This window comes from Astatotilapia calliptera, chromosome 23 (assembly GCF_964374335.1).
Source record: "Astatotilapia calliptera chromosome 23, fAstCal68.1, whole genome shotgun sequence".
Classification (NCBI taxonomy): domain Eukaryota; kingdom Metazoa; phylum Chordata; class Actinopteri; order Cichliformes; family Cichlidae; genus Astatotilapia; species Astatotilapia calliptera.
This window is the reverse complement of record NC_137443.1, coordinates 32305607-32318628: the sequence shown is the minus strand read 5'-3', so window position 1 is coordinate 32318628 and position 13022 is coordinate 32305607. Positions and strand designations below refer to the sequence as shown.

Sequence of the window (13022 nt, the reverse complement as noted above, 5' to 3'; positions counted from 1 at the left end):
ATTAAGCTAAGATCAGCGTACCAAGAGTTCAGAACACCCTTATAGATAAATGTGTTTTAATTGCAAAATTGAATACCATTTGGGTTTTTTATTGGTATCATTACTACCTTCTGCCCACAAATCCCATCTGTAAAAATGGCATTCTTGTTGGATTGTCCATTAAAACATTACTTGGAAAAAATATACCCCAATTAAAAAGATGCCAAACAGCCTTTCAGGAAAGGATGCTGAATTATTAAAGCAGCAACAATACTTCCTCAACTTAAAGGATCTGTCAGCATAATGTAATGGGACCTGCACAAAATTTGTGAAGCCATCACTTTTTTCTAAAGTCCTGTAGTGTTTTGTTTTTTTTTGCTGCTGTAATTAACACTGCAGTATATATTCGCTTGCCAGCTAATTACCTCACATGTTCAAACTGTAACTGAGGAGATGACAAAAGCCACGTAATGGAAAAATCTGTAACTCGTACAGCAGGTCTGCTCGATCAGTGAAAATCAATACGTCTTTTACCAAGGAAATTTCAGCAGGTGAGGCGCACTGACCACCCAGACAAGGATTTAGATATGGTTCACTACTGCTTCTGCCTGTCTCTGCAATAAGTCATTACAGGAGTCACATACTGTTAAGTTTATGAAGCTTTATTTCAAACAGAAGACAAAATAGAAATGAAAAAAAAAAAACCTCCTTATGCTGATTTAAAGAAAATCAACTGCTTGTAATTACCTAATATACTGCAAAGTTTGAAAATATAGCTTTATTTAGATCAGTCAGCAAATATATAGATCCAACGTAACATAAACAGAGAACAGATATCCATTCCTCTGCACACCAGGTGCACTCAGTCTCCATCAAACAAGACTAGATTCAAAAAACTCAGTACAAAAACGCTAAATTCAATCAGAGCCGTTCATCTCTCCATGGACAGGTGAAAACACATGTTGTCATTATTAGCTGAATGGGCCCAAAATTTAAGCATTGTCACTCTCCTCACTATCGTAGTATCTGTTCCTCTTGATCTGCTCCTCCACTGTCAGGTCTTCGTCGTCTTCCTCTGCCCACAGAGAAATACCGTCCCTTCCTGCACTGTAGTCTGTGGCAAAGCTGTCGCTCTTCTCATCTTTTCCCCTCACATCTCTCGGGTCCATCCCAAAATCCAAAAGGTCATCCAGCACTGAGGCCGGAGGCTTCTCCCCGGCAGATTGACTGAAGATGTCAGATTTGAAATCAGATAGCAGGCTGGAGCTGCTGGTACTCAAGCCGGCGAAAATGTCCTCCAGGAAGCTTGATGTGCTAATCTTTGGCTCGGTGGCCTCGTGTTTGACAGCCAGCATTCCCTCGCCTGTTTCTGTGAAGAAATTTGTATCTGAAAAGCAATCTGTGGCTTCAGGACATTTGGCACCCTCTGGCACAAAAGCATCATCTGTCTGTGCCAACTCCAACACTTCACTTGGCATCCATTTTGATTCTTTAAAGGGATCGGCCTGAGATGAATCTGTTGCTCTAGCTGTATCTGTCAAAGCCTGCAGATGATTTTTATTTCCCTCAGCCTTGTTAAGCCCTTCGAGCAGGGTTTCATGGTCAAACAATGTCTGGTCATTATTATTATTACTATTATTATTATTGGAGTTAGCATTCAGTGCCTGTCCTGCTGTTGTCTGCTCATCTATTAATGTGACCTTTACTGCCTCCCCATTGTTCATGCTTTCATTATTTCCCTTATCTATCTCCTCCTGGCCTTCACTCTCAAATGCTGCACTTTCTACCTGCCTGTCATGTCCATTTACTTTCACATTCTCCCTTCTTCCTGCACTTTTCTCTTCATTCTCTTCTGGCACTTTCATGCTTTCTCCATCTCCACCATCATTCCCTTCACTTTGTTCTTTCTCCTCCACTCCTGGGTGCACTTCAGAGTACATTTCAGAATCCCTTTGTGCCGCAGCCTCCGAGCCGCTGTTTGACTCTTTACTTTCTCGAGTGTGACTGACACCCGCTGGCTCCTCAGCGGCTGCTACAGAGGAGGTCAGAAACTCGGACTGTGCTGGAGTCTCTTCGGGCTTTTTTACACTCTCTGTTAAACAGGCACTCTCATGCACCTTGTTATTTTCCTGGAGTCCATTTTGTACTTCAGCTGAAGGAGCAACGGTGTCTTTTAATGAGGACTTCACAGGCTGATTTAGGTGCTCGTTTTCCTGAGCTGAGCCCTCCTTAGGGGGCCATGATGGCTTAACCACCTTCAACTCCTCCTCGATTGCAAAGGATTTTTTAGGGGAATCTGGCTGGGGAGGCCACACTACGGAAATCTTATTTGTGGGCTTTTTGCTCTCATCAGCTGATTTGCTTCCATCATAATCCTGGGTGGCTAAGGTACTGTGAGCAGTGGAATATTTGGAATCCATGACTTTCTTTTCAGGTGACGGTGATTTCATGACAGAGTTCTGCGTGTTCTTATTATTCCAAAGTTCTTTGTGTGGTTTTTGTCCAAATCCTTCGTCATAATTTCCTTTGGACTTGAACAGTTGCTTGTAGTGTGGCTTGCAGTACATGCGTCCATGGAGAGAGGCGTAGTTGCCAAGGCTGTTTTTTTTTAAAGAAAGTAGACAAGTTAAAACAGAGGAAAATAAAAAGGCAAAGAATGCGTTTGCTGTGTGAAGTAGCGCCACCTTAGTTTGCCTTTGCAGTGCTCACAGCGAAAGCAGCTTTTATGGAAGTTTTGTTTGTCCGCAATCAGAGATTCCATGGGGTACACTCTCTTCCGACATGCCCTGCACAGTTCGGACTCTGGAATTCGAATTTTCTGCAAAAGAGAAGGAAACATTTTAATTTGTAATCTGTAACTAATAATAGAGAAATGATTTCTATTAGTCTCAAAAAAACAAATGATAATAAAATAAAGGATTGGAAAAGCTGCAGAAAGCAAAACTTTTAGCAAAGTTCATAAAGCTAATAAGTAGATGTTTTTTTTTTATCAATTATAATTATTTTAGTCATCCTTCAGATTTATCTCGGACCCGACTGTGTTTACTTGAACGCAGTCCAAATCCTTTTGTTTGTTTCTGCTTGATTGTTTTGAGTTTGTTAACTATAAACTGAACAGTTAATAAAAGTTAATAAAACTCTTCCGATCTTCTTAATCATAGAATATTAATAGAGTTCTCAAAATGGGAGAGAAATTTTATATTTGTGTTAGATGTCATGATTACAATAAAAATATGAATAATAATAATTATTATTATTATTGATTATTTGGGAATCTTATGCTGTGAAATGAAAAAATGTTGATTCAAAAAACGATGTTGGAAAAAGGAAGCGCTGACATGTGGTGAATCCATTTCAGAAAAGAAAAGAATTCACATTAAAGCTGTTGTTTGTTTTTTCCTTGATGAGTTTTCAGGCGGTTCTTTGTTGTTTCACAGACAAAAACAGCATCTCACACCCAGGCAGGAGATATATTAGTTCAATATATTAGCATCATTGCTAGTTTCACACAGCAGACATGTGGATAAACAGGAACAAAATGTAACCTGTGAATATTAAAAAGCATAAAACTGCCAGGATACAAACAGTGAGTTTTAACCTTTCTGACAAATGAAAACACATGAAAGAAAATCAAGTGTTAGAAAAACACATTCTGAAAGTTAATGCTTTTTATCTTTCCACACAGTGCAGCCGATTCCTTAAAAATTCCCCACACAAAGCATGTTCACCACCCCATCATGCCTCATGCCACAGCTCAGTTTACCCGTCACGACACTCTGCTGCTGGTGCGTTATAATCTGCGAAGTCCTCTGCTCCATGACACTGAAGCCCAGGTTCTGGAAAACTCCTTGGCTTTCAGCCCATGATTGCTGGAAGTTTCTCAGCAGTTCTTCGGAGGAGGCCTCAGGGGGCACAGCAACAGTAGGAACTCTTCCCCTCACAACGTCTGCGTAGGACGGAGGGTTACCACGGGTCAGGGAACTCCCAGAATGCACCTCGCTCTTCATCTGTCTTGTCATATTTCCAAAGTTATCAATGGTGCAGAATTGCTCAGTGACTGATGTCGCTTCAGAGTGACCCGCCTGCCCGGAGCAGGCTGCTTCAGGTTCTCTTCTTTCTATTTGTTCTCTAAGCTCTCTGGCTGCTTGAGAACTATGCTCTCCCGTCTCGAACACATCCTTGATTGCTTTGACATTGAGTGTGGGGATGTCTTCGGTTCTTGGCGCATGTGGTTCAGTCTCTGTTTCCTCTGTGTCACTCCCCAGCCTCTCTGCTATTACAATAGGATCTTTTCTGGTGTAAACTTTTGGTTTCGGAGATTCAAATCTGTTTACGAGCTTTGACAAGTCAACTCTAGGGAGATCCTCTTTAAGAATATCTATGGCAACGGTTTCAGTGACTTCCTCACTATCAGGTCCCAACCGCTCAGGGATATCTATTGGATCCTTCCGGATGTACATCTTTTTAACCTCCGCTCTCTGGGCCTCCTCAAAGAAAGACTTTTTATCCTTCACTGTCATCATGGAATCCACCATTTCTGCGACATCCGTCAAGCCTTGCTCGTTTCTCTCAATGAGGGTCTCCCTGTCTCTAAACGGGGATGTTCGCTCTTTTTCAACAGCAAAACATTCGGGAACTGGCACGAGAGGAGGAAGGGTGATAATGTGAGAAAGCTTTGATGTGGCATCCCCCAGTTTCACCAGCTTCTCTGAGCGACTCAGTGTGGGAGAAGGTGTGGCCCTGCTAAAGGTAGATGTAGGCGTATGTGACTTGCCATGATGTGGTGGAGGGGTTCCGATTGATTTGTAGGGTGGAGGAGAAGGTGTCACTCTGAGTGGCGAGTCAACTCTCCTGGACTCAATACTAATAAAAGTAGGAGATGGAGTGCGGATGCTTGCTAATGGAGAGGACACTCTGTGATCGGCTCCTTCACTCAGCTCCTTATGCACTCTGTTCTCCTGAGGGGACTTTTTCTCTTCCACTACTTTCTTTTCAGCACTGGAGGAGCCAGTGCTTATCTTTGATATCTTTGCAGTCGCCCCACCGAAAACTTTCTTCTCTGGTCTTGGAGGCACTGGCGGTGGCACGGGCTGGTTGTCTTTGTCTTTTCTTTCCTCCTTTTCCACTGTTGTCAGGTTTTTCTCAAAAAATGCGAGCTTTGTTTCAATTATATTTTTGACATAAACCATCATCTCTTTCAACTTTTTCTTGCTTTGCTGCTTAGCAATTTCACTTAAATTCTTCTTCTCATCTGAGCCCATTATCCAGTCAGGGACTTCACTTAAAATCGTCCTGACAGTGCTGGAGTCTATTTTGCTTGGCGCGCCCTCCAGCTCTTTCATTTGAGTGAGCAGCTTATGAGTTACAGTGCATTTCTCTAAATCGGTGATGTCTTCATGGTAAGCCTCGTCTTTGTGGGAAATTTTGCCTGCCCCTTTCACAGACACATCCTTAGGCTCACCTTTTGACTTTCCTGCTTTGATCTGAGTTTTATTTATCTCCACCGCTTGCAGCTTCATTTGCTGTTTTTGCATCTGAACAGCCTCTTGCCTCTGAAGCCTTTGCTGTACCACACTCTCAGTCACAACCACCTCCTCTTGTCTTTGAATCTCCTCTGTCTTCACGCTCTGCTGACTGTGGGAGACAGCTACATGGCCTTGTCCCTGTTGGATTGCTTCACATGTTATCTTAGCCACCTTGGGTGTTAACACAGTAACTGATGGCGACAGTTTTACTTCTGTCTCATGTTTTTGCACCTGCTTTCCCTTTCTTGTGTGAACGTCTACTTCAACTTCCTTCACAGGTTGGGTCACTTGGCTTTTTTTCTCTTTTCCTTTCACTTCTGTTTTCACCTCAGTTCTCGTGGAAATTAGCAGGTTGCCTTCCAGACTCACTTTGGTTTCACTTTTCTGTGACACATTACTTTTCTCTTGCTGTAAATTCATTTCACTTTTCTTTTGTCCCAAACTGTCACTTTTCTCTTCTTTCTTCTCCACCGGCATCTTAAAGGTTTTTACCTTGAAACTTGGAGTCACCTTTGGAATTTTAGTGGGTTGAGGGGGACTAATTTTCTCCACCTGAGTCAAAGGCACATTAATATTCCTTACATCTTCAGCTTTCAATGTGACCTGGCCTTGAAGATCTACATTTTCATGGGCCGCTCCCTGTGTGGCAGTAACAGACTTGGTGCTAGATTTCTTAATAATCTGCTGCTGCTCTTGGACTGAAAAAGTGGCCAAGTTCGAGCACAACTGGACTTCATTTTGTAAAACCTCATGGTGAGCATGAGAAACAGAAGCAGTCTGATTGGCGGATGTAGTTTGTCCCTTTTTATTAACTTCGGCAAAGGCTAGATTTTTTTCCGAGGATTGCTGTCTGGAAACATTTGAAGATCCAGCAGCTGCTTTCTTATTTACCACTGAGATCAAAGGTTTGCTCAAAGGGATTTGGGAAGTGGCTTTCTTAGAAGGCATGTCCTGGACCGCTATTGCTTGTTTGGAAACAGTTTTAGCTTTTTCGGCCTTTTCTATTGTCGCTATATCTACTTTTTTCTCAGTGTTTTCTGCTGCAGGATGCTGAGCATTAGCATCAAATGACTGTATATTACTTGGGGGAGAAGTGGGGGTATTCACTTTACTCCTCTCCATTTCATCCTTCTCCAGCCTTTCTTGGCGGTACCTTTCCTCTGCAAACATGAGTGGGGTTTTAAATTTGCGAGCATAAGGTCTAGCTTTGGATGCTGAATCAGGGTCTGGAGTTGGAGGCAGTTTAATTGGAGGAACAAATACTTTTTTAGGTGGCTGTGGGCTTTGCTTTTGGACTGATTTTGCAACTGGAATGCTTGATACTTTTGTCTGGGACATTGCTGTTGACTCAGTCTGATTGCTGATTTCAACCTGTTGGGTTATTTCCTGTTTCACCTCCTTAACTTTAGCTTCTACTTTCTTGACTGTTGACACAGCTTTTTCTTGCTCAGGAGGGAGCTGAGGTGGAGGCGGCGGAGGAGTGGGTTGTTTTTTCTGCCATTTGGGCTTAACTTGTATGGGCTGCTGTGGTTCTGGTTGCTTGGGCACTTTGAATAAAGGTCTGCTAATGGGTTTCCCTGGCCTTGCAGGGGAAGGCTGCGGCATTGCATTAAGCTCCTGCTGTGAGGGAGGTGGAGGGAGAAAATCTTGTGCGCTCGCAGAGGGTGGTGGTGGAGGAGGTGGAGGAAGAGGGAAAAATTCGGGCTCAGACTTTATGCATTCCATAGGAGGTGGAGGCGGTGGAGGTGGGGGAGGGAGGTCGCTGTCTTGCCTCATCATCGAAGGCCGGTACATGGGGGGTGTTGGGCTCTCAGTCACTGGTGAAGGCGGTGGAGGGAGGGAGAGCTCAGACTCTGATGGGGGAGGCGGCGAGGACGGAGGAGGGGGAAAGTGAATCTCTGGCTTCACTGGCTTTTTATTCACACCTTTCCCTCTCATGTCAAGGCTATGGTTATCCACCTTCATATTCTTTACGTTCTGTTTTTGTACGAGAGCCTTATTTTCTGTTTGCTTTTGACACATTGACACCTGCTCCGTTATATTTTGCTTGTGCACAACAGTTTTCTCCGTCACCGTAGTGTGCACCTGTTTGATCGTCTTTGTCTCACACATTTGCCTGTTTGAAATGTTCGCCTGTGATGTGCTTTGCTCCTCTTTCACCACCGACACATCAGCAGCCCTCACATCTGTTTGATCTTTATTAATCATTTGTTTATTCTTTATCATAACAGGCTTGGTTGCCTGTATTTTCTGTTTCTGTTCTTTCGTGCTCTTCAGTTGAGAGGCCCCTGCAGGATTGTCTGTTTTGGCTACAGTAACAGAGCGGTCCTCTTGGGTTATTACCTGTGTTTTCAACGATTTGTTTTCATGCTGCTTCTGTGTGTGCTTCTGTGACTCACCACTCAGAGAGAGGTTTTTCACAGCGGGGGCTGGACTGACTGCAACACTCTCGCTCTTAACTTCATGTGCACATTCATGCTTCTCTTGTTTTACAGTTAATGTGTTTTGCATGGGCGCTTTTCCCTTCTTGGCAGGATACATGCGCTTGGGTTTTGAATACTGCTTTTTTTGCATTAGGCACTTTATTGTCCCTTGAACGTCACCTTTCACAACATCTTCGTTTTCCACCTGTGTCATCTCCTGTCCTTCATAAAGCGATTTAATGGATGTTTTCACATCCCCTTCATGGCTCCCTCTGTGTTGCATTCTTGGGGACGTTGTTGGCTGCAGCAAGAGCTGGATGGTGGCTTTAACATCACCTTGCTCGCTCACTTGGTGCTGATAAACCTTTTTCTCGTTTGATGCCTCGTGTAAACTTTTCATGGCTGTGTGGATATTTCCTTTAACAATCTCCTCTTTTTCCACCTCTTTCACAGCTTGCTTTGCCTCCTCAAGGGACTTCAAGGTGCCCTTAATATCACCTGGCACTAAATCGTCAACAGCTGCGTCGGTTTTGCTGGACGCAGATTTCTCCAGTGACTCGAGAGCACCCCTGATGTCTCCTTTGATGATTTCAGGCTTTTCCATTTCTTTGGCTTGATTCTGGGCCTCCTCCAGAGACTTCATAGTAGTGGGTATGTCTCCTTTTACCACCTCCTCTTTCTCTATTACCACTTTCTGATTGATGGCTTGGGTCAGTGAATCCAAAGCTGCACTGAGGTTGCCTTTAACAATGTCCTTTTTCTCTAGATTTCTGTATGTGACAGTAGGCTCTGTCATAAAAACCTTAACAATGCTGTGCACATCACCAGGAACTATATCATCCTCTGTTACTGTGCGACCGATCTCTTGCTGATTCTTCCGCAGCAATATTTTGGTCTCCTCGATGTCGCCGCCTATAATGCGCTCTTTTTGGACTTTTTCTTGGAGTTCATCCGATTCATACTGGAGCTGCCTCAGGTAATCCAAAGCTCCGGACTCAATGCATGTGGAGTAAAAGCTGACATTACCCCGCTCCGTGTCTAAAACCTTTATCTTTTTAGAGTCTTCTCCATCTGAGTTGGAGAGAAGGCGATAAAGAGTTTTGCTGACATTTCCTTGAATGATATCCTCTTTTTCCATGCCAGCCCTCTCCTCCTTATTTAAAAGAGAGTAGATAGTCATCCTAACGTCTCCTTTCTCATCCTCTTGAATCAGAATGCCACGCTTGGAGGAGCCTTCCCTCTTGAGGAGATTGCTCATGGCCTCTTGAATGTCACCACGGATAATTTCCTCTTTCTCAACATTGATTCCCCTTTCCTGGTTGAATAGCTGCATCACAGTGGTGCTGATGTCCCCACGCTCCTCCTCGTCGATAGTTATGACCCTTTCAGTGGTCTCCCTGCGGTTCAGGAGGTTCATCATTATGTTGCTCAGATCCCCTCTAATAATCTCTTCTTTTTGGATCTGAGGAGTCTCCTGGTTCATGAGTTTATACTTTGCCATGCGGACATCTCCAATCTCATCCGCTTCAATAAGAATACCCTGTGAATCCACCATTTTCTGAGAATAAAGTTCCTCAAGTGTTTCTTTGACACTTTTACCAATTATCTCTGTCTTTTCCACATTGCTCTCATTGAATTCATGAAATGGAGTGCTTTCAAACAGCCATGTTGTCGTCTTCACATCAGCCTGTGGGATTTCCTCCTTTATCACAACAAGATCTGTGCCATCACTCTCTTTGATTCTATCAAGTGGCTGCTTCTCAAAGAGCCACACAGACTGCTTGACATCCCCTTTCATTACTTCCTCTTTTGTCACTCTTTCCATGCCATCATACTCTGCGCCATCACTGCGTATCTCATCAATCGTGCGGGTTTCAAACATCCATGTGGCAGCTCTAACGTCGCCTTTTTGGATTTCACTCATGCTAACAGTTCTGATGTACTTTTGAGACATCTCATCAGTCTCAAAACGCTGCTTATTTTTCTTCACATCGCCGCCTTGGATATCTTCAACTGTCTTTGACCTCACTTTTATCTCCTCTGTAATTTCGTCCAGAGGTTGCGTTTCAAACCTCCACCTGGCAGAGCTAACATCCTTTTTGCTGATACCTTCCTCAGTCACAGCTTTAATAACATACACCTCCTCAGAATCTCTAATTGAATCCAAAGGCTTTGTCTCAAACAGCCATCGGGCCCCCACCACATCTCCTCTCATGATTTCTTCTTTAGTAACTGTAGTTACTTCATGATAGTGGCCTTCTTTGTCACAGATGGCATAGAGAGGCTGGGTTTCAAACATCATGGTGTAATTTTTCACATCCCCTTTCTCTATTTCATCTCTAAAGATACTGGAGAGTTTTGAAATATCACTCTCAGTGGACTCCTCTTTAATTTGATCCAGAGAGAATGTCTCAAAAATAAAGCGGCCTTTATCAACATCACCTCCCTGAACATCAGTTACTGTGCGAATTTCCCTTGCCTCAGTGCCTTCATCACGGATCGCATCAATCGGCTGGTTCTCGAACTTCCAAGTGCAGTTGACCACATTTCCCCTCTGGAGGTCCTGAGCTTGTTGCACCTTCAGCTTCTGCATTGTCTCCTCAGAGGTGGAGCTCATAATGTCAGAGGAGCAATTCTCAAAGATGTACTTCATCCTGGAAACATCACCGGACTGGATGTCGATTTCTGTGACTCTCCTGAAAGAGCTGCTGTCCTCCCCAGTGATGTTTTCCAGATTCTCTGTTTCAAAGAGGAAGCGAGCCAGCCGCACGTCTTTTCCCTGAACATCCTCCTGCTTTACAGTGCAGGTCTTCAGGATGGTCTCTGACTCTGAATGATCTCGTATGTTGTCTAGTGTCTGTGTCTCAAAGAGCCAAGTACATGTTTTCACGTCACCTTTTTGCACTTCTTCAACATCGGACTCACTCTTATCCACTTTTTCATACAAAACATCCATTGGCTGAGTTTCAAATAGCCACCTACAAGTCTTTACATCTCCTTTCTCAATCTGAATATTTTTGTTAGTTTTATTATCTTCATTCTCAAAATTACCGAAAAATTGAATGGTGTCAAGTGGTTGGGTTTCAAACAGCCACTTGGCTGTTTTGACATCCCCTGACTCAATTTCCTGTTTAGATATGCCCTTTATGATCTGAAACTTACTAATGCTTTCATCAAATTCATCAATAGGACGCGTCTCGAACATCCATCTGCAACTGCGAACGTCTCCTTTCACAATCTCCTCACGCCTCACAGTCCTTACCTCATGGTAATGGCCAGAGCTGTCTTGCATAGCATACAATGGGGTTGATTCAAAGAGAACTCTGTTGGACTTGACATAGCCACTTGTGACACCTTCGACCTGAATTTTCTGCATTCCCTCACATTTACTTAAATCCATGCTTTCAAACCTTTCTTTGTAGTTTGTCACATCCCCTTTGTCAAGCGCTTCAATATTCACAGTTCTTGTAATCTCCTTTTTCTCCTCCCTTATATTCTCCAAGGGCTGACTTTCAAACACCCACCTTTGATGCCTCACGTCACCCTTTTCTTCTTCTGTTGCCATTGTTTTCTTAAGTTTTCCTACTTCAACCAGCTCTTTCAGATTTTCCATCGGTACTGTTTCAAACAGATGTTTGGCTGATTGAACATCACCTCCTACAATCTCCTCAGAGGGTAAAGGTCGAGCATTGGCATTATCTTTCAGAGTATCCATAGGCTGAGTCTCGAAAACAAGACAGTGGTTCCTTACATCAGCTCCAATTATTTCATCTTTTTCCTTCTTTGAGCTCTCCCATTCTTCATCCTTGATTGTGTCGAGTGTCTTTGTCTCGAAAAGCCATCTACCTTTGTTCACACCACCTTGAATGTTATCCTCCATAGAAATCCCACATATCAGCTTTACTTTGGCAGGGTCTCTGTTGATCATATCCAGAGGCTGGGTTTCAAACATCCAACGTGATGTCTTCACATCTCCTTTTTCTGTCTCCTCTCTGCGAATGGTAGTGATTTCCAGCATCTCTCCTGAATCGCCTCTGATGACACACATGGGCAGTGTGTCAAACATGCGGGACGTTGTCTTCACATTGCCCTTAATTTCTTCCAGCTCAGACTTCAGGTTGAGGAAGTGACTCTCCTCGATTGTTTCTGTTTTACCCAACCAATCCAGATGCTGGGTCTCAAACAGATACCTGGCGGTTTTCACATCTCCACCAGTAATGTCTTTAGTCACACAAGCATCCGTCTCCTGTTCATCTTCTTGGTAGATCTTATTCAGATAATCAAGCGGCTGCGTTTCAAAGAGCCACGTCGCAGTACGGACATCTCCTCTTGCTAGATCGGTCTGTTTTTGCGATTGCTCAGTTGTATCGGATGTTTCTGCGCCCAGAGTGTCTATAGGCTGCGTCTCGAACATCCAAGCTGTGTATCTGACATCTTTGCCAGCAATGATTTCCTGCTGGGCAATAGTCTTCTCATCATTCTCATCAGGGGTATCGTCTTTAATCGTATCTAAGGGTTTGTTTTCAAACATCCAGCGCATGGACTGCACTTCACCTTTAAGGATCTCATCCCACTCCAGGTATTCTCTGTCAGGGCTCGAACACTTACTGGAGCTGTTGCCATCATTTTCAAACATATAGCACACCTGCTGGACGTCACCCACCCCTTCCTTGCTCTCCAACTCTGTCATTTCTGTTTCACTGAGCTGACTTAAAATGTCAACTTCAAGGTTTTTGCGCACTTCTGGGTGTATGTGTTTGTAGAGGCGCTTTATTTCAGCCATGCTCTTGTGTTTTAAGTACTGTTCCCTGTTAATAGTATACTTATGTTGAGATGTCGACTCCTGAGGCTGAGGAGAGACAATGTGGTCTGGGACTTTTTGTGACACCTGCAGCAGGTTTGCGGGTGGAGGAGGGAAATGGTCTGTCACCTCAGAAGCCACTGTTGAAGCAGATGCTACTGATGAAGCAGAAGCTGTCTTTACAGTGGAAGAAGCTTCATATCTTGTCATAGCAGATTTTTTAGAGGACTGGTTCACTGGTGCCCACTGAAACTTGTCAAAATCCACATCAACCTATGATTCACAAGACGTTTT

General features: G+C 43.7%; 1 protein-coding gene across 1 annotated transcript in view; it reads right to left on the bottom strand.

The window, feature by feature from the left end:
• Positions 1-1561: 1561 nt before the first annotated feature.
• Positions 1562-13022, bottom strand: part of xirp2a (xin actin binding repeat containing 2a) — an 84050-nt gene continuing 72589 nt past the window's right edge. Inside the window, exons 8-10 of the mRNA XM_026157815.2 lie at positions 3743-13001; positions 2664-2797; positions 1562-2577 (exon numbers count right to left, since the gene is read on the bottom strand). Coding sequence (XP_026013600.2) covers positions 2703-2797; positions 3743-13001 — 9354 coding nt within the window. The 3' untranslated portion in view covers positions 1562-2577; positions 2664-2702. The remainder of the gene's footprint in view (positions 2578-2663; positions 2798-3742; positions 13002-13022) is intronic.